Genomic DNA, 21,771 nt, shown 5'->3' on the forward strand with positions numbered 1-21,771 from the left:
GCCCAGAGAGGCAGCGAGTGCGGTGAGCGACCTAGCCCGCCCCACCCTGCCAACTGGATGGCCCTGGGCAACCTCTGAGCTTGTTCCTCATCTGTGAGTTGGGGCCAGCAATGGCACCTCCCTTGAGGCTGTTGTGAGGGTGAAATGGGCAAATGTCCACAAAGTGCTTGAGCTTCCTGGAGCCCGCACACGGTCACCTTCCCTCCCTGAGTTTGCCCATGGTTACTGCCCCATCACCATAGACACAGGGTCTCCCCTCTCAGTTATCCCGGGGGTGGGGGTACAGGAGAACCTGTGGAGAGCTGAAGTGAGTTGCCTGAGGCATCACAGGCCAGTGCCGATGGCAGCAGGCGCGGGGCGGAGGCGTGGGCAGGAACCTGGCCTGGCTCTGTGGTCTGAGAGAGCGGCCATGGGGGAGTGTGTCCCCCTCCGTCGCCATCACCACCTCGGAGCGGCCCAGCAGAGACCATTAGCCTTCACATGATTGCTGGGGAGCCGGAGGCCCAGGGGAGGGGGGGCTGCTCCAAAGCTGGGGATCCCTGCCCTGTCTCAGCCGCCCCATGAACAGGACCCGCCGTGGCCACTCTGGTGCATCGATACCCTGGTCTCTGGTGGAGAGCAGCAGGGCTCTGCTCTCCCGAGAAGGCAGGGGGTGCCCACCACACACATGCACCCATTTCAACACGTGCGCACACCTGCACACACGTCCACACACCTGCACACACGCACACACCTCCGCACGCGTGCACACACCTCCGCACACGCACACACCACACGCGCGCACACACCTCCGCACGCACGCACACACACCACACACACGTGCACACACACCTCCACATGCGTGCACACCTCCACATGGGCGCACACACACGCACGGAGACTTCCACACATCTCCACACGGGCACACACACACGCACAGAGACTTCCACACATGCGCACACACCTCCACACGCACGCGCACACGCCTCCACACGTGCGTGCACACCTCCACACACACGCACACACACCTCCACACGTGCACATACACCTCCACACACACGCACACACATGCACAGAGACTTCCACACATGCGCACACACCTCCACACACGCACGCACACCTCCACACACACGCACACACCTCCACACACGCACACACACCTCCACACACGCACACACTTGCAGGCAGGTCCTGAGCAGCTTCCCTCCCTGGGCTCCTGACTCCCGTCTTCTCTCTGTCACACAGCTGGGCAGAGCCCTGTGTGCCACTACCCTGGGAGGCTTTGAGAGCAGCCACTTTGGTCTAGGTGGGAGTCTCTAGGGACAATCCAGGAGCCAGGGATGCTGTGGTGCACCCATGGGTGGGACCCTGAGGTTTCTGGGCCCATTCTGCAGTGGGTGGCCATTGGTGGATCACACCCCAGGGGGTTATGAGGGAGGCGGCAGATCCCACCAGTCCTTTGCCTTGCTGCCAGGTCAGCCCACGTCAGTAAAGCCTCATAGGCACGCAGCAGGTGGTGGGGAGCTTCTCCTTTCTCCTCTTGGGAAGGAGGTTGACCAGGTCATCTCAGCTCCCTCCCAGCCCTGAGGTTTTCAGACTGTTCTGTGAAGGCACACATGTGTATACCAACACAGATGACCCCTCATGTGTGCACAGCTCTCTACAGTTTATGAAAGAGCTCCAAGGCTGTCTCCTTTAGTTCTCATAACAGCCCTGGAGGTTGTGTAGGTAGATGAGGAGACTGAGACTCAGAGGTGGCCCAGTTGAAAGTGAAGTCACTGCCGCGCACCGCAGTGAGTAATGTGGTATTAAGTCGTGTGTACAGGTCACCAGCCGGTCAGGGCTGCACTGTGACCAGTGCGGGGGATTTTCCTCCCAGGAAGACTCCAGCCAGCTTTGGAGCTGGGCCAGGCCCTGTGCTGGGTGCTGGAGATCTGAGAATGAGTCAGACTTGGCCACTGTCCCCGAGGAGCTCCTCCCAGTGGGCAGGGAAGAGAGAACCATGCTGGGGTGCCAGGAGAAGGGAGGCATGGGTGTTTGATGGTTGTGGTAGATGGGACCCGAAGGAGGAAGTGTTTGAGGGATGAGGGTGAGAGCGAGGACTGCTGGGCCAGGTAGCTGGTATCCGTGGTGATGGGGAATTTCTACTGTAGACAGCGAGAGGGTAGGGAGCAGAGCCTGATGGACTCCTTGCATCCATCCCTTCACTTTGACACTTGCCAGCCCATGGCTAGTCTTATTTCCTCTACACTTATTTCCTCTACACCTGCACTTTGCCCAGGCAGCATTTCATTTCATCCGTAAATATTTCCGGATGCATCTCTGAAAGATAAGGAATCAAAAAATAAAAAATAAAAAAAAATAATACTAACTTTTAAAATAATCCCTTAATATCATTAAATATCCAGTAATTGTTCTAATTTCTAATTTGTGCTATAAATATGCATAGGTTTTACAATTTGTTTGAGTGAGATCCAAATAGAAGTCCGTAACTGCAATTGGTTGATTGTTCTTTCATCTTTTATTTTTTCCTAGTAATTTATCTATCAAAGAAACGGGGCCATTTGTCCTGTGGGGTTTCCCATGGTGTGGGTTTTGTTGACTGTGTCTTTATGGTGGTGTTTAACATGTTCTCTGTCCCCTGCATTTCCTGTAACCTGGGACTTAGCTCTAGAAGCTTGATATGGTCTAGGAACAATTTTTTTCTTTTTTTGTCACAGCTGCATCATGAAAGATGTTGTATACTTCATTCAGGGGGCACATCATGGCTGGTTATCTTTCTTTTTTGTGATGTTAGAAACCATCAGTGACCACCGCCTAAATTCATTCATTCTTCAGTGGTCATAAAATGCTGGTGGTCTAATATCATCATTCCTTTCTCATTTATGAGCTGGAAATCTTTTCCAGTTCAAGACTTCCCTCCATCTACTATTTGGTTACCATGTGGTACAGTTTGTCTACAGAGACAGGATAAATTTCCTGTAATTTTCCAGTTTCAATAAAAAAAGACTTGATTGCCTACCCTCCTCTGATAGTGACTAATTGTTTTTTTAAGTATCATTCTGATCTCATGAATTTGAACATACTTGATGTGTTTTAATCCATTGCTGTTTTTGCCCTTGTTGACGCTCAAATTATCTCATCTTTGGCCAGCAGGAACCTCTTCAGGATGGTTCCTGAATCCTTTGACGTGGCCCCAGGAGTCTTTGCTGGCTTCCTTGATTTCCAGCATGGCGTGGGAGGGTTTTTGGTTTTTGGTTTGGAGCACACCTGTCTGGACAGTCTCCCTCCTGCTCAGCATCCTGGCTGACAGCAGAGCAGTTGAGGGGTGAGAAGGCTGGCTTGGGGCCCATCCCGTGCCAAGTGCAGGGGCGGTGAAGCAGGAGGGGAAATGGAGGCCCTCGGGGATCCTAGACTCTGGATCTCCAGGCCCTGGAGCCTCATTAGCAGCTTCTTGAGCCACAGAGGGCTCAGAGCCAAGCTTCGAGTTTGACTAATGATCCTCCCGAGGTCCCAGCAGCTTGCGAGGGCTGCTCTTCCTCCCAGCCATGCAGTCCAGAGCATTCAGAACAGGGCAGGAGCAGAAGGAGGGGGTGAAGGCAGAGGGCCAGGCCCTTCTCAGCTTAGGACTCCCTGTCGCTCTGTGTGCTTGGGCAGATCTTGCGTCTTTCTGGACCTCAGCCTTCCCATTTGTGCGGTGGGAATGGTAACCCTCACCCTGTATGGAACCGCCCTTTTTCTTTTGAGACAGAGTCTTGCTCTGTTGCCCAGCTCACTGCAACCTCCGCCTCCCGGGTTCAAGTGATTCTCATGACTCAGCCTCCTGAGTGGCTGGGATTACAGGCGCACACCACCATGCCCAGCTAATTTTTGTATTCTTTTTTAGTAGAGACAGAGTTTTACCATGTTGGCCAGGCTGGTATTGAACTGGCCTCAAGTGATCCACCTGCCTTGGCCTCCCATGAGACCTATTTTTGATACAGCTCTCTGTCCAGAAAGCAAAGTGGGGAGAGTGCCAGGAGTCAGGGTGTTTTCACTTAGAAAGGGCACAGAGTTGACAGAAAAGTCAGGGTGAGGAGGTGGAGGAAAGGAACAGCCAGTGTTGAGCCCTTGCTGGGTTCCAGACAGTGGCCAGGTTGGGAAGTCCTGGGTTTGAACCTTGCCTCCTTCACTCGTGCCTGAGGCCAACCTTCTGCCAGCACCTTCCAGTAGTATCGCCTCAAAAGCCTGTCGTGAAGCTCAGGGGTGCTAGTGTGAGCAGCCTGGCCTTGTGCCTGGGACCCAGCAGGGCTCCATTAGGGCCGTAGTACCTCTCACTGCAGTTAACATTTTCATTTTCTTGGTCTCACATGTCCCATTAGGGAGCATTTCCCTTTGCCAACATCCCTGTTGATGGTAAAAGATGTGCAAACAAAAGTGTCCTTAATGAGCGTGCAGTGGGGAGCAGCTTTTGGCTGAGGTCTGTACACTCAGGTGAGTGCCAGCCTCCTGGTGTACCTCTGGTTCCTCCGCCTGGGTGCCCCCCATACTTGGAGTGGTTTTCTTCTAGAAGGAGCTGCTTATGATCCCGATGGGGCTCAGCTCCACTTGGTCCCATGCCCAGCGGGGCCAGGGGTCATGCACCCTGACTTGACAGGGGCACTCCTTTCCCACATAGCCCCGCCTGCACCCTGTGTAGCCTCAGCACTTTGCCTGGGTGCCTCCCTCTCTCACCAGACTGGGACCCTCTTGAGGGGAGGGGCCATGTGACTCACCTGGTTGTCAGTGTCCAGCCTGGGGCTGGGTGCAGAGTGGTCCACAGTGCCAAGGAGCTCATTTTTCAGAGGCAGACAGATCTGGGTTTGAATCCTGGCTTCAAACCAAGGTTGGTCTGCCTCCAAAGCATGTGTGTATTTTCTAGCTGTGTGACCCTGGACGAGTTACATGCCCTGTCTGGGCCAGAGTATTGTCATCTGTGAAGTAGGACTGGATAATAGTCATCTACTCAGAGGTTATCGTGATAATTAGATGGAGATAATTCGTCGTAGTCACAGGCATTTCCCAGATGATTCATAAGTAATAAAATCAGTGTCTCAGTGTCCCCCATCAATGTCTCTGAATTCATTCATTCAGTCAATGCATGTTCACTAAACATACTCTCTGGGCCAGGCCCTGGGCTAGGTACTGGGTGCATAGCAGTGACCGAGACCTATATGGCCCTGCCCCCAGAGAACTGACATTCCAGTGATAACATCAGACACTGAGCTCAAAGTCACAGAGTTACTTAATTATAACTTGGTAAAGGTAAGTATCTCAGATGAGAGCTGCCAAGGGCCATGAGACTGAGATAGGGGTCCTGGCCTAATCTCAAAAGTCAGGAAGGGCTTCTTGGAGGAGGAGGATGGACACTAAAGGACAAATGGAAGTCTACTGGGTAAAGAGGAGGAAGAAGAACCTGGAGCAGTGAGCAGGGATGGGGGCTGCCATGGGGGAGGCAGAGAAATGAGGCTGGGGGAGTGCATTGAGAGTTTGGGTCTTATTTTCTAGGGAAGTGACAGGACTGGGTTGGTCTGTGTGGGGCGAGAGTAGATGTAACTGCAGACACTGTTACAGTGTCCCTGGGCGGGGAGATGGGGAATTGGGCCAGGGTAGTGCCAGTAGGATGGAGAGGAGGAGATGGATGTCAGGAGGATGGAGGTGCTCAGATTGGCCTGATTTGATGGAGGGAGGGAAAGCGAAGTAGCCAGTGGGGCTGCAGCAAGGGGGACTGCCAGCATTGGGGTGGGCTGGATGGGTGGATGGTGGCGCTGGTCACTAGGCAGGAGCTGGTGGTAGATGTAGACAGAAGTCTCGGGGAAGGTTGCAGGGAGGCATGAGAAAGGGAAGCTCACACACTCTGAGAACAACACAGCTGGAAGGAGGCCCAGGGAGCCTCCACGCCCCGCGGAGATGGGAACCTGAGCCCGGAGATGGGGAAGATTCACTTGGGTCTCACGCAGGCTTGTGGCAGAGTCGGAACCTGAACCCAGTATTCCTTTCCGTTCTGATTCACGGAAAGCTCGCACCCCTGTTTCCTCAGGAAGCCAGCCATCCCCTCACTGTGTCCCCCCATCCTTTCCCCCACTCCCCCCACCCAGGTCATCCCAGACTGGAAAGAGCAGGAATGGGACCCTGAAAAGCCCAACGCCTACGCGGGCATCTTCCACTTCCACTTCTGGCGCTTCGGGGAATGGGTGGACGTGGTCATCGATGACCGGCTGCCCACAGTCAACAACCAGCTCATCTACTGCCACTCCAACTCCCGCAATGAGTTCTGGTGTGCCCTGGTGGAGAAGGCCTATGCCAAGTAGGTGCCAGCAGCAAGCAGGCAGGGGGGAGGTCCAGGCGGGGGTGGCACTGGATAGGCTCTTCATGGTGTTTCCTTAGCCAGGGCTTTAAGCACAGAGAGGCGAGGGGCTGGTGCAGGCACGCAGCAGGCCCAACCGCCAGGCCTGCGGGCATAGTCAGCCGAGCCTGCGCTGGGTGGGGTGAAGGCCTGGGCCCTGTAAGGAGAGGAATGTTGGTTACTCCCATTTTAGAGGGAGAAGACTGAGGCCCAGGCAACATCCTGTAGGTAGCTGGGGGCAGAGGCAACACTCACATTTAGGACCATTCTCGAAGGTTCATGCTGCCACGCCCTGCCTGGGGCCTTGGTTGGGGAAGTGGTAACTGAGCTGGGCCTGGTTGTGCAGGGTGGGCTGCTTGCCTGCCTTCCCCGCTTGCTGGGCCTCCCTCTTGTCCACTGTCCACCTCTGCCTGGCTGACTGTCCATTCTGTCTTTGCTGACCCCTCCTTCTGCTCCGTGCCTTCTGCTTCTGTGTCCCTGGTGCCCAGCACAGAGCCCAGCATAGAAGGGGCACAAGCGAAGTTTTGCTGAGCAGTGGGGAGCCCTGGGGAAGAGTGGCCTGCCCAGGCCGTTTGGGGCAGGGATAGGCCTAGGCCAGGAGGGAGGAGGGAGGAGGGGCAGTGGGGTCAGAGGCCAGCCTTGCCAGCTCTAGGGGAGCCACTCCCTGGTTCCTCCTACTAGGCCCATTTGTCAATCTTGCTGGAAACCTGCGTGTGTAGGGGCAGGGGCAAGGAGGGAGACAGACAGAGAACAAGAGAAAGGGGGAGACAGGAAAAAGAAAGACAACTCCCAACATCAAAAACCCAAGAAAACACATTGGCAGCTTCCACTTTGAATCCTAAGAAAGGAAAGCCAGCCCCCTGGTGGCCACTGAGTCTCCACCGCCTGGATACAGGCCTGTATTCCCCGCTCCAGAGGAGCCGACCCAGGGGCCTTGGTTGTCTTTTGTTTTTTTGAAGAACACAGTTTCATTGTGGTAAAATATACAAAACATAATGCTTCTCATTTTAACCATGTGGAAACATACAATTCAGTGGCATTCATTATGATCACAGTGCCATGCGCCATCACCACTATCTATCCCCAGAACCTTCTCATCATTCCAGCAGGAGCTCTATACCCATTAAACACTGACTCCTTCCTTACTCCGACCATTGTTGGCACTTTTGAAAAGAGTTGCTTTTTTTTTTTTTTTTTTTTTTTTTTGGGATAGCTGATTTTTCAAAATTGAGCCACTAAGGCTTAGGGGAATTTAAGCCTTGTATGTTGGCCTGAGTGTTAAGAACTGGGTTTTAGTGTTAGCTCCACCGTGGCCTGCTGTGTGACTGTAACAGGTTGTCTGACCCCTCTGAGTTTCAAAAGCCTCCCTCATAGAGGGGAAGGATGCAGCCTGGCTGGGGAGCATGAGCTGGGAAGTGTTTCCACATTGCTTCCCAGGCTGGCAGGCTGCTACCAGGCGCTGGATGGAGGCAACACAGCAGACGCACTGGTGGACTTCACGGGTGGTGTTTCTGAGCCCATTGACCTGACCGAGGGTGACTTTGCCAGCGACGAGACTAAGAGGAACCAGCTCTTTGAGCGCATGTTAAAAGTGCACAGCCGGGGCGGCCTCATCAGTGCCTCCATCAAGGTGAGAACACAGCAGGCCCCAGAGGCGGCCCCTCCCCTTCACCCTCACTGACTGAGATGGGAGACAACTGTGACATCCCACACTCAGGTCAGTTCCTATGTATCCAGACCCTCAGCCTCGTGGGGGAGGGGAGAAGTTGGAAGGTGCAACCCCCTGCCCAGACCCTCTAGGCTATGAAAAGCCTTTCCCGCACTGTTCAACTAAAACTTCTTTCTGATCCTCTTGAGTTATGAATGTCTGTGCACCTGAGGGTGGTCCTGATTTGATTAATTGCTCATGTTTTGGATGAGAAAGCTGAGGCCCAGGGAAAACAAAGCTCGAACCCAAGTTTAGCAGACCCTGTGGTGTGCTGGTAAACTGCCTCTGTAGCTAAGTAAAAAGCCCTGATTTGTAGCATTTGCTAATTACTGTGGTGTAAATACTCCCACCATGGCTGATTTCCAGCTGCCCACGTTTAGCAACAACTATTAACAATATTCCTGGCGGGTGCGGTGGCTCGTGCCTATAATCCCAGCACTTTGGGAGGCCAAGGTGGGCGGATTACCTGAGATTTGAGAGTTTGAGTTTGAGTTTGAGACCAGCCTGACCAACATGGAGAAACCCCATCTCTACTAAAAATACAAAATTAGCCGGGCGTGGTGGTGCATGCCTGTAATCCCAGCTACTCGGGAGGCTGAGGCTGGAGAATCGCTTGAACCCGGGAGAAAGAGGTAGTGGTGAGCTGAGATCGTGCCATTGCACTCCAGCCTGGGCAACAAGAGCGAAACTCCGTCTCAAAAACAAAAAACAAAGCAATGTTCCTGAATGCTTAACAGTTCCTGGAATATTTAACAACAGCCGAGCCAGTGCACATTTGTGCCAGCATTCCCCTGGGCTGACCCACTGTGGGTACCTTCCTTTACTGAGACTGCTGCCCTTGGGGGTGTTAAAGGTCTGTGAACACAGCACTGCCCCATGACTGCAATTCCCGTCCCATCCTGTAGGTCCCGTGCGGCTTCCTGGCCCTCCAGCACCTGAGTCCCTGGTCTGGGTTCCAGTGTGGCCCTGCCTCTCTCAGCAACTGTGTCCTTCCACAGGCAGTGACAGCAGCTGACATGGAGGCCCGCCTGGCGTGCGGCCTGGTAAAGGGCCATGCGTATGCCGTCACTGATGTGCGCAAGGTGCGCCTGGGCCACGGCCTACTGGCCTTCTTCAAGTCAGAGAAGTTGGACATGATCCGCCTACGCAACCCCTGGGGCGAGCGGGAGTGGAACGGGCCCTGGAGTGACACGTGAGGCCTGGGGATGGGGGTGCAGGCATAGGGCATGAGGGCTTGGACAAGGACGGATGGGCTTCTTGGAGGAGGTGGCACCAGGGCTGGGCCTTGAAGGATCTGGGGGAGGATGACACTAGGAATGAATTACTTTGGAGTGGGTGTATGGGGTGATGGATTGAGCACAAGAAAGACCTGGGGCTGGAGGTGAGCTGACCCGTAGCGGGTGTAGAGACCAGCTTGGTGAATGGGTGAGGGACGGGAGCAGGGAGGGAGGCCACAGCCCTGAGCAAATGGGGGACCCCTCTGTGCTTGGCTCATGGCCCTGGTGAAGCCAGGATGGGAGTGGAGCCCAAGTGCTAAGTGAAGGAGCCTTCTTCACTGGGGGTCACGTCCCCCTCCTCCCAGCCTGCAGCTTTGCTTCCAGACCTCCCAGCATGGTGGCAGCTCACAGTCCCTTGAGGGAGGAGGCAGGCAGGGCTTCCCGGAGAGGGGCTGGGCATGGCCCCAGTGCCCCTGGCCACACCATGCCGCTGGAGGCCTGGTGCAAGACTGCCCCTCGGGCCTCCTCGCCTTTGCCAGAGAGATCCTGGTGGGCCTGCCTCTTAGACAGCTCCCTTTCTCCTCCCCGGCCCTCACACCCCAGCTCGGAGGAGTGGCAGAAAGTGAGCAAGAGTGAGCGGGAGAAGATGGGTGTGACGGTGCAGGACGACGGTGAGTTCTGGTGAGTGTGTGTGCCCTGGACATCCGGGGCTGAGGGGGAGCTTCCCACGGGCCTGGCGGGGAGCACCAGGTGGGGAGTCAGGAGCCAGGCCTCTCCTGCATGCCTCATCATCAACTTGCTGTGTGGCCATGGACAAGTCACACCGTCTCAGAGCCTGTTTCCTCCTCTGTAAAATTACTCAGGCAATAACAGGCCCTTTGATCCCCACAGTCCCCTCTGCCAAACTGAGGGGTCCTGGATCCGCTGTGGCACCCAGACTGAGCCCTTGGCATGCAGGTCAGGGAGTCGTCTAAGAGGTGGGCCCACCAGGATCTCCCCAGCAAGGGTAAGGAGGTATGAAGCGCAGTCCAGCACCAGCGGTGTGGTGTAGCGAGGGGCACTAGGTCTATGCCCAGTCCCTCTCCAGGAAGCCCTGCCTGCAGCCTGCCTCCAGGGGCCCTCTGGCAGCCTGATTTCTGAGATTAGGTAGCAGAGGCTCCCAGAGGAGCTAGCTCCTAAGCTGAGACTTGAGGTATAAAGTAGCCCTTGGTGGGCAAGGAAGGAGACGTGGCACAGAGGTGAGAGAACACAGCTGGGTTTGAGAGGGGAGCTAAGTAGGTACATGGGTGAGCTGGGAAGATGACAGCAGCTCAGCTTAAAGAGCCCAGTAATTGGCTGGGTACAGTGGCTCATATCTATAATCCCAGCACTTTGGGAGGTCGAGGTAGAAGGATTGCTTGAGGCCAGGAGTTTGAGACCAGCCTGGGCAGCATAGTGGGACCCCATCTCTACAAAAATGAAAAATTAGCTGGGTGTGATGAGGTACCTGTGTAGACCCAGCTACTCGGGAGGCTGAGGTGGGAGGATTGCTTGAGCCCAGGAGGTTGAGGTTATAGTGAGCCATGATCGTACCACTGCACTCCATCCTGAGCAAAAGAGCAAGACCCTGTTTCAAAAACAAAAAGAAAAACCCCAGTAGTAATAAGGGTTCATCCTGCATTCATCCAGCCTGCATGAGTCCTGAATGTGGGCCAGGCTCAGTGTCACCCCTCAGCAGAACCTGATACTAAACTCAGCCCCTTCCTGGAGGGGTACAGGCATCCTGTGTGTGCTGAATTCTTTCGGGGCCCCCAGGCAGACCAGGGGCAGATGGCAGCGGTCCTGGCACCCAATGAGGAGCCCTTCTGCAGGTGTCAGGTCAGCTGCCGCAGAAGGCCACCCAGGCCACTTTGCCAGTCTTGCTCAGGGGTCAGCAGATAAAACACAGCAGAACTACTTGTCTTTAGAAAGAGTTTCTTCCGAAGGCCTTTCTCTTACATGTTCACAGTTAATTCACTACCCCCTGCCCCCACCAGCCCGCTGGAGGCGTTCACAGTGTGCAGTGACCATAGCAACACCCTGGCCACTGCAGCATGCTCACCATGGGGTTCCCACCATCCACTTAAGCCTCACAACAGCCATGGAAGATCGTGGATGCAGATGTGCTTTATAAACTGTAGAGGGCAGCAGACAGTAGTTATTAACACCATTCACGACAGTAACAGCCTGCGTTTGCCCGTGCGCTCTGTCTGCTGAGAGTTGCACTGCCTGCTTTGATTACATTACCTAATTCCTTCGCCAGCTCTGAGATGGGCACCCGGTGTTAGATTCAGCCCCATTTTACAGGCGAGGAAACAAGTCAGAAAAGAGGTTAAGGGTCCGTGTGATGCCATGCCCATGCCCTTGTGTGGGCTTAGCTCTCCTCTCAAAGCCAGCTGTGTTCTCTCACGTCTGGGCCACATGGACATATTAGGTGGCTGGGCTGGGGGGCCAGGAGCCTGGAGAGGTGTGGGGGCGGTACCCTGCTCAGCCCCTCCCCACATCCAGGATGACCTTCGAGGACGTGTGCCGGTACTTCACGGACATCATCAAGTGCCGCCTGATCAACACATCCTACCTGAGCATCCACAAGACGTGGGAGGAGGCCCGGCTGCATGGCGCCTGGACACTGCACGAGGACCCGCGACAGAACCGCAGTGGCGGCTGCATCAACCACAAGGACACCTTCTTCCAGAACCCGCAGGTGGGCATTCTCAGGGACCCCCACCCTGCCCCTGCAGCAGCTGCGGGGTGCTTTGCCACTGTCCTGCCAGGGACTCCTGTTCGACCTTGGGTAATCCCTGTCCCTCCTTGGGCCTCAGCAAATCTGTCTGTACAGTGGGGGTTAGATGGGGTTACATCGGTCCCATCTGGGGGTCATGAAGCCCCCAGCCTCACAATCTGACCTACAGGTGGTAAAAATGAGGAAACCAGGGATGGCTCTGAGGGACATTTGGGTGTCTTGTCCTGAGCTACAGGGACACTTAGAGGCTGAGCCGGGGACTCAGCCCCTTGTTTCCACAACAGCACAATTCTGTCCCTTCCTGGGAACTTGGCCGGGCTGGGCTTCCACACGGGGCCTCTCCCCACGGCCTCCTCAGTCTGACCCATGGCACTGCTTAGCCCTGGTCCTAGATGTGCCTCTGTTGAGCACCACCTGTGTGCCAGGTTCTGTGCAGAGCACCCACCATGGCATTGGTTTCCCCGGCCTTTATGCAGGGTAGCCGTTGCAGGCATTGGTGGGCCCACCTCACAGCAGAAGGACCAAGGCACAGCGAGGTGTTGTAACTGGTTCAGGCTCTGGAATCTGAGCTTCCGGGAGCCAGCCAGCCCATCCCTGGCGTGGTCTCACTGCCGTGTCTCTCTCTCTCCTTGGCCACACCTGCAGTACATCTTCGATGTCAAGAAGCCAGAAGATGAAGTCCTGATCTGCATCCAGCAGCGGCCAAAGCGGTCCACGCGCCGGGAGGGCAAGGGCGAGAACCTGGCCATTGGCTTTGACATCTACAAGGTGAGGCCAGCCAGGTTTCCTGCTGTGGGTGGGGAGAGGGAGGGAGTTTGGACTGCCCATACCTGGGGAGGAACACTCTAGAACACCTTGGTCACTGCCATCGCCCCAGCCGCCCTGGCCACCGTGGCAAACGTTGTGAGGATGCCGTGGCATGGGCCCCATTTAGAATATTCACAGAGGGCCCAGCCTGCCCACGGTTGGCTTCTGTGGGAGCTCTCAGCCTGATTTCTTTCTGCCTAAAACCCACAGGCCTGGGATGTTTGGTGGATGAGGAAGGGGAAGATTGCTGGTGGTTGGGGCCAGGCCCTGGGAGGCCCTGGGTATCTGCTGGGCCCCCGCTGCTCCTCCCTCAGGGTTCAGGACCCCTTGCAGCCCCTCAGCCTTCCTGCATTGGAGGCCTTGCTGGGCACCAGGAGGAGGCATCCTTGAGCACAGCCACGTGGGGTCACCCCTGGCCACACCCCGTGGCCTGGAACCTGAGGCTTTCCACATGTTGTAATGCCCAGTGTGTGGTGACAGTCAGCATGGTGGGACCCCATGTGACCGTCAGACCCTGAGAATGGAGTGAAGCCACCAGGACCTGCAGGGGCTGGGTCCATGCTGAGTCCTTGTTGTCTGATGCGCCTGGCCATGCTGTGGCACTTTGTTTATACCCTTGTGCTGGTACATTTGTGGTGTGCTACTGTCTTGTGACATACTGTTGTGACTTTGGCATGTGGTGATCTTCACTAGTGTGACCAGAACACTTGTTTTGGGATTGTCAGGCAAGTCCTGGCAGCTGGTGATGGCACTTCAAGGACATGTGCTGTAACCTCTGCAGATCCTGATACTTGGTTGTGCTGTTAGAGTCAGAAACCCCACTGACATTGTTACCAGGGGGATTCCTATTGCCCTCTATTTTTTTTTTGTTTTAAGAGACAGGGTCTTGCTCTGTCACCCAGGCCAGAGTGCAGTGGTGCCATCATAGCTCATTACAGTCTTAAATTCCTGAATTCAAACGATCCTCCCACCTTAGTCTCCCTAGTAGTTGGGACTATAGGTGAACACCACCATGCCTGGCTAATTTTTAAGTTTTTTGTAGAGATGAGGTCTCACTTTGTTGCCCATGCTGGCCTTGAACATCTGGCTTCAAGTGATCCTCCCACCTTGGCCTCCCAAAGCGCTGGGATTACAGGCATGAGCCACTGCGCCCAGCCTCCTTTAATAGTTTTTTTTTTTTTTTTTTTTTTTTGAGACGGAGTCTTGCGCTGTCGCCCAGGCTGGAGTGCAGTGGCCGGATCTCAGCTCACTGCAAGCTCCGCCTCCCGGGTTCACGCCATTCTCCGGCCTCAACCTCCCGAGTAGCTGGGACTACAGGCGCTGCCACCTCGCCCGGCTATTTTTTGTATTTCTTAGTAGAGACGGGGTTTCACCGTGTTAGCCAGGATGGTCTCGATCTCCTGACCTCGTGATCCGCCCATCTCGGCCTCCCAAAGCGCTGGGATTACAGGCTTGAGCCACCGCGCCCGGCCTCCTTTAATAGTTTTTATTGAGATATAATTCACAGAGCATGCAATTTGGCCATGTAAAGTATACAATCTTATGACTTGTGTGTGATCAGAGTTTGTACAACCATCACCACAATCAATTATAGAACATTTTCATCTCCCCGAAAGAAACCCACTCCCTTTAACAATCACCACCCACTCCCACTGACCTCTTCCCTTCAGCCCTGCAAACACGAATCCACTTCTGTCTCTATAGATTTGCCTGTTCTGAACATTTCATATAAAGGGATTCGATCGTCCCTTCCATGGTGGTGAGGGGGAGACGGGGTGTTGTAGGGTGTGTCTCTGCGTGGCCCAGCCCCTCCCACCTCCCACAGGTGGAGGAGAACCGCCAGTACCGCATGCACAGCCTGCAGCACAAGGCCGCCAGCTCCATTTACATCAACTCACGCAGCGTCTTCCTGCGCACTGATCAGCCCGAGGGCCGCTATGTCATCATCCCCACCACCTTCGAGCCAGGCTACACTGGCGAGTTCCTGCTCCGAGTCTTCACTGATGTGCCCTCCAACTGCCGGTACTTGGGGGCTGGCTTGAGGCCAGTGTGGGTGGAGGTGAGGTCCACACTGGGCCAACCAGGAACCTGCAGCCTCGGAGATGCTCAGTGTCTCTGGGCCTCCAGCCACTCTGGGCTGATACCAGTGCCCATCTCCTTCCCTTCTCTTCCCTTGTTCCCCTGTCCCAGCATCCCTGGCCATGACTAGGAACAGCTTCTTGTATGTACACTGCACTCTACAGTTGACAGAGAAGCTTTCACTCATCTCATTTGATCTTCTTGCATCCCTGAGCGGGAGGCCTGATTCCCTCACTTTACCAATGAGATTCAGGGGCTGAGGTTAGAAGGGTTGTCCGAGGTCATGCAGCCGGTGGTGGAGTTGGGCTGGGTCACCCAGCCTGCCTGGTTCCAGGGTTGGGTCTTCTCACCACAATTTCCTGTCCCATGGGGGTGGCTCTGGGCTCCAGTGCTGAAGCCCTCTGTGTCCCTGCTGGGGCATTGACCCTGTGTGTCTCGCACTGCTCTCCACTGTGAGATATAGCCCAGGCTCGGTGTCCCCCGAAGGACAGGTGAGCTCTGCGCACGTGCCGGACCCAGGAGGCAGCCTGTGGAGTCAGACGGCTCAGGGTTCTGCCGGCCCAGGCTCCCCAGCTTTCCAGCTGTTGGGCAAGCCCTCACCTGGCTGAGCCTGCTGCTTCCTCAGCTGTGAAATGGGCATCATAATAGCCTTTGTGGAGATTAGGAATCACCCATAATGCCAGCAGAGGACTTGGCACACAGAAGGTGCTCAGCAAGTTGCCTTTTCCCTGGGGAAGGATCGGGCAGGAAGCCCCTAGGGCTTGGACAAGTGGGGACTGCTCATGGGAATTTGCCCAGGACTAAATGAAATCAAATTTGGGCTTAATACTGCTTTTCTTCCCTCCCCACTTTCTGAACCCCCTCTTCACCCCTGTCTTCCTGGCCCTTCTCTATCACCCCCCTCTCCCCTGCCACCCCATATCAGGGAACTGCGCCTGGATGAGCCCCCACACACCTGTTGGAGCTCCCTCTGTGGCTACCCCCAGCTGGTGACCCAGGTACACGTCCTGGGGGCTGCTGGCCTCAAGGACTCCCCCACAGGTGAGCTCTTCCAGGGAAAGTCCCCCGGCCCTCTTGCCAATTGCCCCATGGCCTCTCTCTGCCAGCACAGACACCAGCCTCAGAGCTCTCCTGCTCGCAGAGGCACTGCAGGCCCAGCCATTCCTGGGGTGATGCCTGATGCGGGGCACATAGAGAGGAAAAGGTTTACCTTCTGCTTTCAGGAGGCTTCCAGCTGGGGGGGAGACCTCAGGGAAGGCTTCCTGGAGGGAGTAGCCTTTTTCCAGGCTGAGAAGATACAAAGCCTGATGAAAGGGGGTAAGGGAGAAAGGTGCTCCGGGCAGAGGGAGCAGTGTGGGTAAAGCTCTGGAGGCTGGAGATGGCCAGTGCACCGCTGCTGGCCAGCCTGTCTCTGGAAACGAAGGGGCCTTGAGGTGGGTCAGGCTCCAGTCTCTCCATCTGAATAACTGAGCCAGGTGGGTATCTCACCTGCAGATATCTGTCCCATCCAGGCCCTGCCGCAGCCCCCGCCCCCACCCTCACCCCATCTCCCACTCCCTCTCCCTAGGGGCTAACTCTTACGTCATCATCAAGTGTGAGGGGGACAAAGTCCGCTCGGCTGTGCAGAAGGGCACCTCCACACCAGAGTACAATGTGAAAGGCATCTTCTACCGCAAGAAGCTGAGCCAGCCCATCACTGTACAGGTGAGCCCCTGGTTCCGGAGGCCACCCCCTGGGCTCCCAGCCTGAGGCTTCCCCACTCACAGAGACAAGCCCAGGTGGAAGACCCTCTGACGGGGACCCAGGCATGCTGGGCTCTAGCTGTCTGTCCCTGACCCCTGGTGTGGCTTTGGGAGCTCTCTTGCCACTCCAAGGTCCCTCTGTAGGTGGGTTAATTTGATTCGTTGGTGTGGTCCTGAGATCCAGCAGGGTCAGTCTCCTGACTGGGGACAGCAGTCATCTCTGCTGACCTCACCCTCAGCTTTGGGAACTGTCCCCCCATTCCCCCATGAGGGCCCCCCCTGGAAAGTGGCACTGAGCCGCTGTGTGGTGGGTGTGGCTATTTCCCAAGAGCCTTGGGCAGGGCATAGAAAGCCAGTGTCCTCCCACGGCTTCCTTCTCCTCTCAGGCTGATGTAGCCTGGGGATGATGATTCTGAACTCAATAGTAGGGAGCTCTCTGGCCCGCAGGCCTTGGTCAGCATCTCTGTCAATGAGACAGCATCTGTAAACAAGCATTTGGGGCCCCCTGGGGGAGCCACTGTGGCTTATCCAAGTTTTCTTAACACTGGGTCCCACTGGATCAAATCACAGACCTGTATGTCTCAGGGCTGGAAAGACCCCTAAGGGCAGCTGACTTAACCCTCATATTAAAGATGGGGAAACTAGGGCAGTGGGTGTATCACTTGTCCAAGTTCACTCAAGATCACTAGCGGAGCTGATAACAGATTTCACTTTATGCATGGGAGGGAGCTTAGTTAGCTGAGGAGCCTGAGGCTGGAAGGGGCACCACCTTGCCCATGGTTCATGGAGAGGCCGACAGCCCAGGGCCCCCGATCCTCAGCCAGGCTTGCACTTCAAGGCCCTGCCACCACCACCAGCACTCCCCATAGACCTGAGTTAGGGGGTGGAGAAGTGAGCCAGCTTGCACCTTGGGCTAACACGTGGGACTGTGCTCAGCCATGTCCCTGGGATACAGGGGCACACCAGTACCAAGTGGCAGACCTGCGGGCTTCAGCCTTGGGGCCAGGCCATGCCTGCCACCCCCTGACAGAACAGGTTCCACAGTGCTGCCCTTGCTTCCTACCTTGTGGACTTGGAGGTAGCCCGCCCCTCCCATGATCCTCTGTCTCTTCCCAGGTCTGGAACCACCGAGTGCTAAAGGATGAATTTCTGGGCCAGGTGCACCTAAAGGCTGACCCAGACGACCTCCAGGCCCTACATACCCTCCACCTCCGGGACCGAAACAGCCGGCAGCCCAGCGACCTGCCAGGCACTGTGGCTGTGCACATTCTCAGCAGCACCTCCCTCATGGCTGTCTGACACCTGCCCACCTACCTGGCTCCAGCAGTTCCCACCACCATCTGCATGTCCCCACTGGGCCTGGGTCTAGCCTGGGAGCCAGGACACTGGGGTCCTTTTCCCACTCTTCCACTGACTTGCTGTGTGACCTTAGGAAGTCTCTGCCCCTCCCTCAGCCTCAGTGTCCTGAGGGCCCCAAAGCATTCCCTTCTCGTGGAGGAGTTTCCTTGCTGAGATTTCAAATAGTCCTCCCCACCTCAACTGTCACCACTGCTAAGGGACTCTATCCGTTGAAAACGTTTTCCTAAGGCCCTGCTGTCTGCCGAGGAGTGCCAAGAAGATGTCACTTGTTTACACACAAACTGCCACATCCCCAAGCCCCATTCTTGCTCCTTGTGTCTTAGGCCCAACCCAGCCTCCCAGACCTCACTTTCCCCATCAGCAATACCTGGTGTTGTCCCACCTTGAAAGGACTCTTGGCTCCTGCCAAGTTCCTGCTCAGGCTGGAATTGGGAAAATATGCAGGTGACATTTGTTCATTCTCTAATCCTGTCCACTCACCCATCCATTTCCTCACTCAATGGAGATTTGCCGAATGAATAAATGACACCTTTGAGGCCCCAGGTGAAGCGGGGCCCTCCTCCGGCCTCTACCTTGGGCCTCGCCTCTGTCCTCAGGTCCTCTCAGAGGCAGATACCCAGGGGAGCTGCAGCTGCCTGCTCATTCTAGCTTCCTATTCCATTCCCAGCCCCTGGGTTAAGGTCCCTGGAGAGGTGGTATCAGTGGGGGTGAGGAAGGGCGTCTTCCTGACTCCTCTGCCCCATGCTGGAAGGAGCATGCCTGGGTTAGTGGGCCAGAGGCCAGGCAGGTGGAGGGGCTTTGGGGACCAGAAGGGGAGAGGTGCTCCCAGAGCCTCTCTGCTGTAAGACCCCAGCTTTTCCTGAAAGACAGGACTCTGGGGTGTGTGGTGCCAGGCCCACCAGAGTCAGGCCACCCACTGGGCTTGGCAGGAGATAGGGAGCCCCATCACCTGACCACAGCCCCTCACCAACATTCCCCCAAAATGCAGCCTAGGAGGCCACAGTGCTCTTCTTCCTGCCCGGACCAAAATGTTCCTTTTAGTCCTCAATGTTTTATATTATTTTTGTGTTGAAAACCTCAATTTTAATCAGGGGTTTTAAAAGAAAATTCAAAGTCTGAACCTCCATTTTTCTTCTTGGCTCCAGTTTTGCTGGTCCTCTGGAGAACTCTTCGTAAGCGTTGGCGCCGTGACCCACTTGGGATCTCTTCTGTGCCCTTCTCGGGCTTCCAGACCAGGTGTAGCAAATGAAAAAGTGCAGTTAATTCAAGAACAGGAATTCCTGTGTCCTTGCTGGGAATTCCTTTTGGGAACTTGACTTTTCGACTCCAGATCCTGCTGTCTGGATCAGTGTTCTGGCTGGAGGTGCTGGATTCTCTGACTTTGCCTCCTCACTCTGTGTCTGGCTCTGCTCCTGGGTCTTGGCCCTGGGCCATATGAGGGGCCAGGAAATGAACAACAAGGAGGACAAGAGCATTCTTTCTTGAAAGTCGGGACTTCCCCTCAAGAACCTGGGCCTGGGGCCAGGACTCCGCATGACTGGGAGCAAGTCACTTAAACCTCCTGTGCCTCAATTTCCCCCTTCTACAAAGTGGGGCCAATGATTCTTGTGTGTCAGCACTCTTACTACCAAGTGCTGAGTAAGGGCAAAATAATACCCCTTTCTCTATGTATCTCTGTATGCACACACACTAGATATATATATGTTCATGTAATCACCACTTCTCTATGTATATTTCAAATCAAGGCTCTTGAGTAGGAGAAGTGAGCCAGCTTGCACCTCGGGCTAACACATGGGACTTTGCTCAGCCATGTCCCCTGGGATACAGGGGTACACCAGGACCAAGTGGCAGACCTGTGGGCTTCAGCCTCGGGGCCAGGCCATGCCTGCCACCCCCTGACAGAACAGGTTCCACAGTGCTGCCTTTGCTTCCTGCCCCTTGAGGTGGGCCAGGCTGGCTCCTGGCTATTGCAGGGATCTCTGGTCCCCAGGAGACCTTGGGGGCCAGGCAGGTAAGGATCAGGGGAGGTAGGGGAGAGCAATTACTTTGTTCACTATATGCACCCATGGGGGCCTGGGAGTCCCCATTTGCAGGTGGGTGGGGTCTCCAGCCCACACTACCCAGACCTGGGCTTCCCTCTTCTCAGGATCCACCACGGGGTTGGGGGACAAGAAGTCTGTTCTAGTCTCAATAAATCTTATCACAATTCCAAAAAGACTTTCCTGTGTCTCTCTGTCCCTCTGGGGGGAAGGGACAATGGAGGAATATTCCCCAGGCCTGGGCGACTGTCCTCTGGTCAGAGGGAGGACCCCGCTGCCTGCCTGGTGTGCCTGTGAGCTGAGATTGTGGGGATCATTCAGTCATTCCTTAATTCAGTAGATCTGTACGGGGCTGGCTTTGTGCCAAGGCCAGTCCTGGACACCTGGGATGTGGGGAACCAGGCATAGCAATCACTGCTCTGGAACAGTCTACAAACGAGCAGGGAGCACAAAGACATACTCTGGTCATGACAAACTACACCGCACATTACTGATGGGACAGTGTGGGCCTGCTGGGTTAGAGACCGCCTACTCCCTGATGTGTGCGTGAAGGGCTGGGAAGAGAAGATGGGCTTTCGGGGCACAGGAAGGTGTCGGGGGACCAGAGCAGAGGCTACTGAGGGCAGACGCAGGCATCTTGGGCCAGGAAGCTGGTGTGGTGGTGGGAAGCAGCAGGGTTGGGATGATTCTGAAAGCAGAATGGATGACTCAATGGAAAACTGGACTTGGGAGACGGGGTGAGTGCAGTGTGAGGGCAAAGTGAACTGAGATGCCTCGCTTTCTTCATGGGACTGAGAAATGGACGTTGCAAATCGTGTGATCTGCTTGGCATAGTGTCTGGTTCATAGCGTGGCTGAGCACAATGTAGCTGTCATCCTGGTGTTTGGAGGCCACCCTGTCCCCCACAACCTGCTCACCTCTGTCCCATCCCCACAGCTCACTGCATTTTGTCCTTGCTGCCAGCCGTGTGCCATGGGCTCCCCTGTGCTCCCCTGGGGTCTCATTTTCCCACCGTGTAGGGCTGACACCACTGGCCCTGCCTAGCCTGGGAGTATGGAGAGGGGGGACTCGAGGAGTGGCCAGTACTAGGTTTCGGCAGCAGGTGTAAATCCTAGGTGGGGACTGTGTTCCAGGGACTCCTGGACTCCTGTTAGGCCCACCAGACTAAGGGGCAGACGGCATCCTGGGGTCTTCCTGGGTCAGGGTCGTCGGGTCTGAGGGGACCCAGGCCCTAGCAGAAGCTGCCTCCTGTCACTTCCCAGCAGTGCTCAGCCCGCCTGAGGGAAGCAGCGGGGCAGTGGGGCCTGTGACCAGCAGGCGGCGCTGGCGAGCTATAGCGCCCCTTTGAGCCCCCAACCCACTTTCTGGCTGGCTTCCCTGCAGACACTCCAGTTATGGGGGCTAGGGACCCAAAAGAGACATCCTTCTGCCACTCAGAGCTGCCCTGGAGAGGTGCACGATGGGGCTGCCGACAGGTGCGTGGCCACCGAGGGCGGAAAGGAGAAATTGCCAGGTCCTGATAGGGTCCCGGGAGGTCTCCACCCTCGACAACGCTAATAACTAAGACCTGTGCTCCTCTTTGTTTGGTTCCGCCCACCCCTTTAAATCACAGATTTCACTTCAGTTTGTATGTGTTGCTGTCACATGTGGGGTGGCTCCTAGTCAGCTGGTTTGGCAAAGTTTCTGGATGATTACAGAATAACATGTGTCCCCAAC

At 55.6% G+C, this 21,771-nt stretch overlaps 1 protein-coding gene across 1 annotated transcript in view; it reads left to right on the forward strand.

The window, feature by feature from the left end:
* CAPN5 (calpain 5) overlaps nucleotides 1-20,231 on the forward strand; it is a 57,411-nt gene extending 37,180 nt beyond the window's left edge. The window contains exons 4-13 of the mRNA XM_050755567.1: nucleotides 6,096-6,304; nucleotides 7,781-7,973; nucleotides 9,050-9,243; nucleotides 9,872-9,949; nucleotides 11,795-11,990; nucleotides 12,675-12,797; nucleotides 14,662-14,858; nucleotides 15,841-15,956; nucleotides 16,483-16,619; nucleotides 17,774-20,231. Coding sequence (XP_050611524.1) covers nucleotides 6,096-6,304; nucleotides 7,781-7,973; nucleotides 9,050-9,243; nucleotides 9,872-9,949; nucleotides 11,795-11,990; nucleotides 12,675-12,797; nucleotides 14,662-14,858; nucleotides 15,841-15,956; nucleotides 16,483-16,619; nucleotides 17,774-17,956 — 1,626 coding nt within the window. The 3' untranslated portion in view covers nucleotides 17,957-20,231. The remainder of the gene's footprint in view (nucleotides 1-6,095; nucleotides 6,305-7,780; nucleotides 7,974-9,049; nucleotides 9,244-9,871; nucleotides 9,950-11,794; nucleotides 11,991-12,674; nucleotides 12,798-14,661; nucleotides 14,859-15,840; nucleotides 15,957-16,482; nucleotides 16,620-17,773) is intronic.
* Nucleotides 20,232-21,771: the final 1,540 nt, after the last annotated feature.

This window comes from Macaca thibetana, chromosome 14, assembly GCF_024542745.1.
Source record: "Macaca thibetana thibetana isolate TM-01 chromosome 14, ASM2454274v1, whole genome shotgun sequence".
NCBI lineage: Eukaryota > Metazoa > Chordata > Mammalia > Primates > Cercopithecidae > Macaca > Macaca thibetana.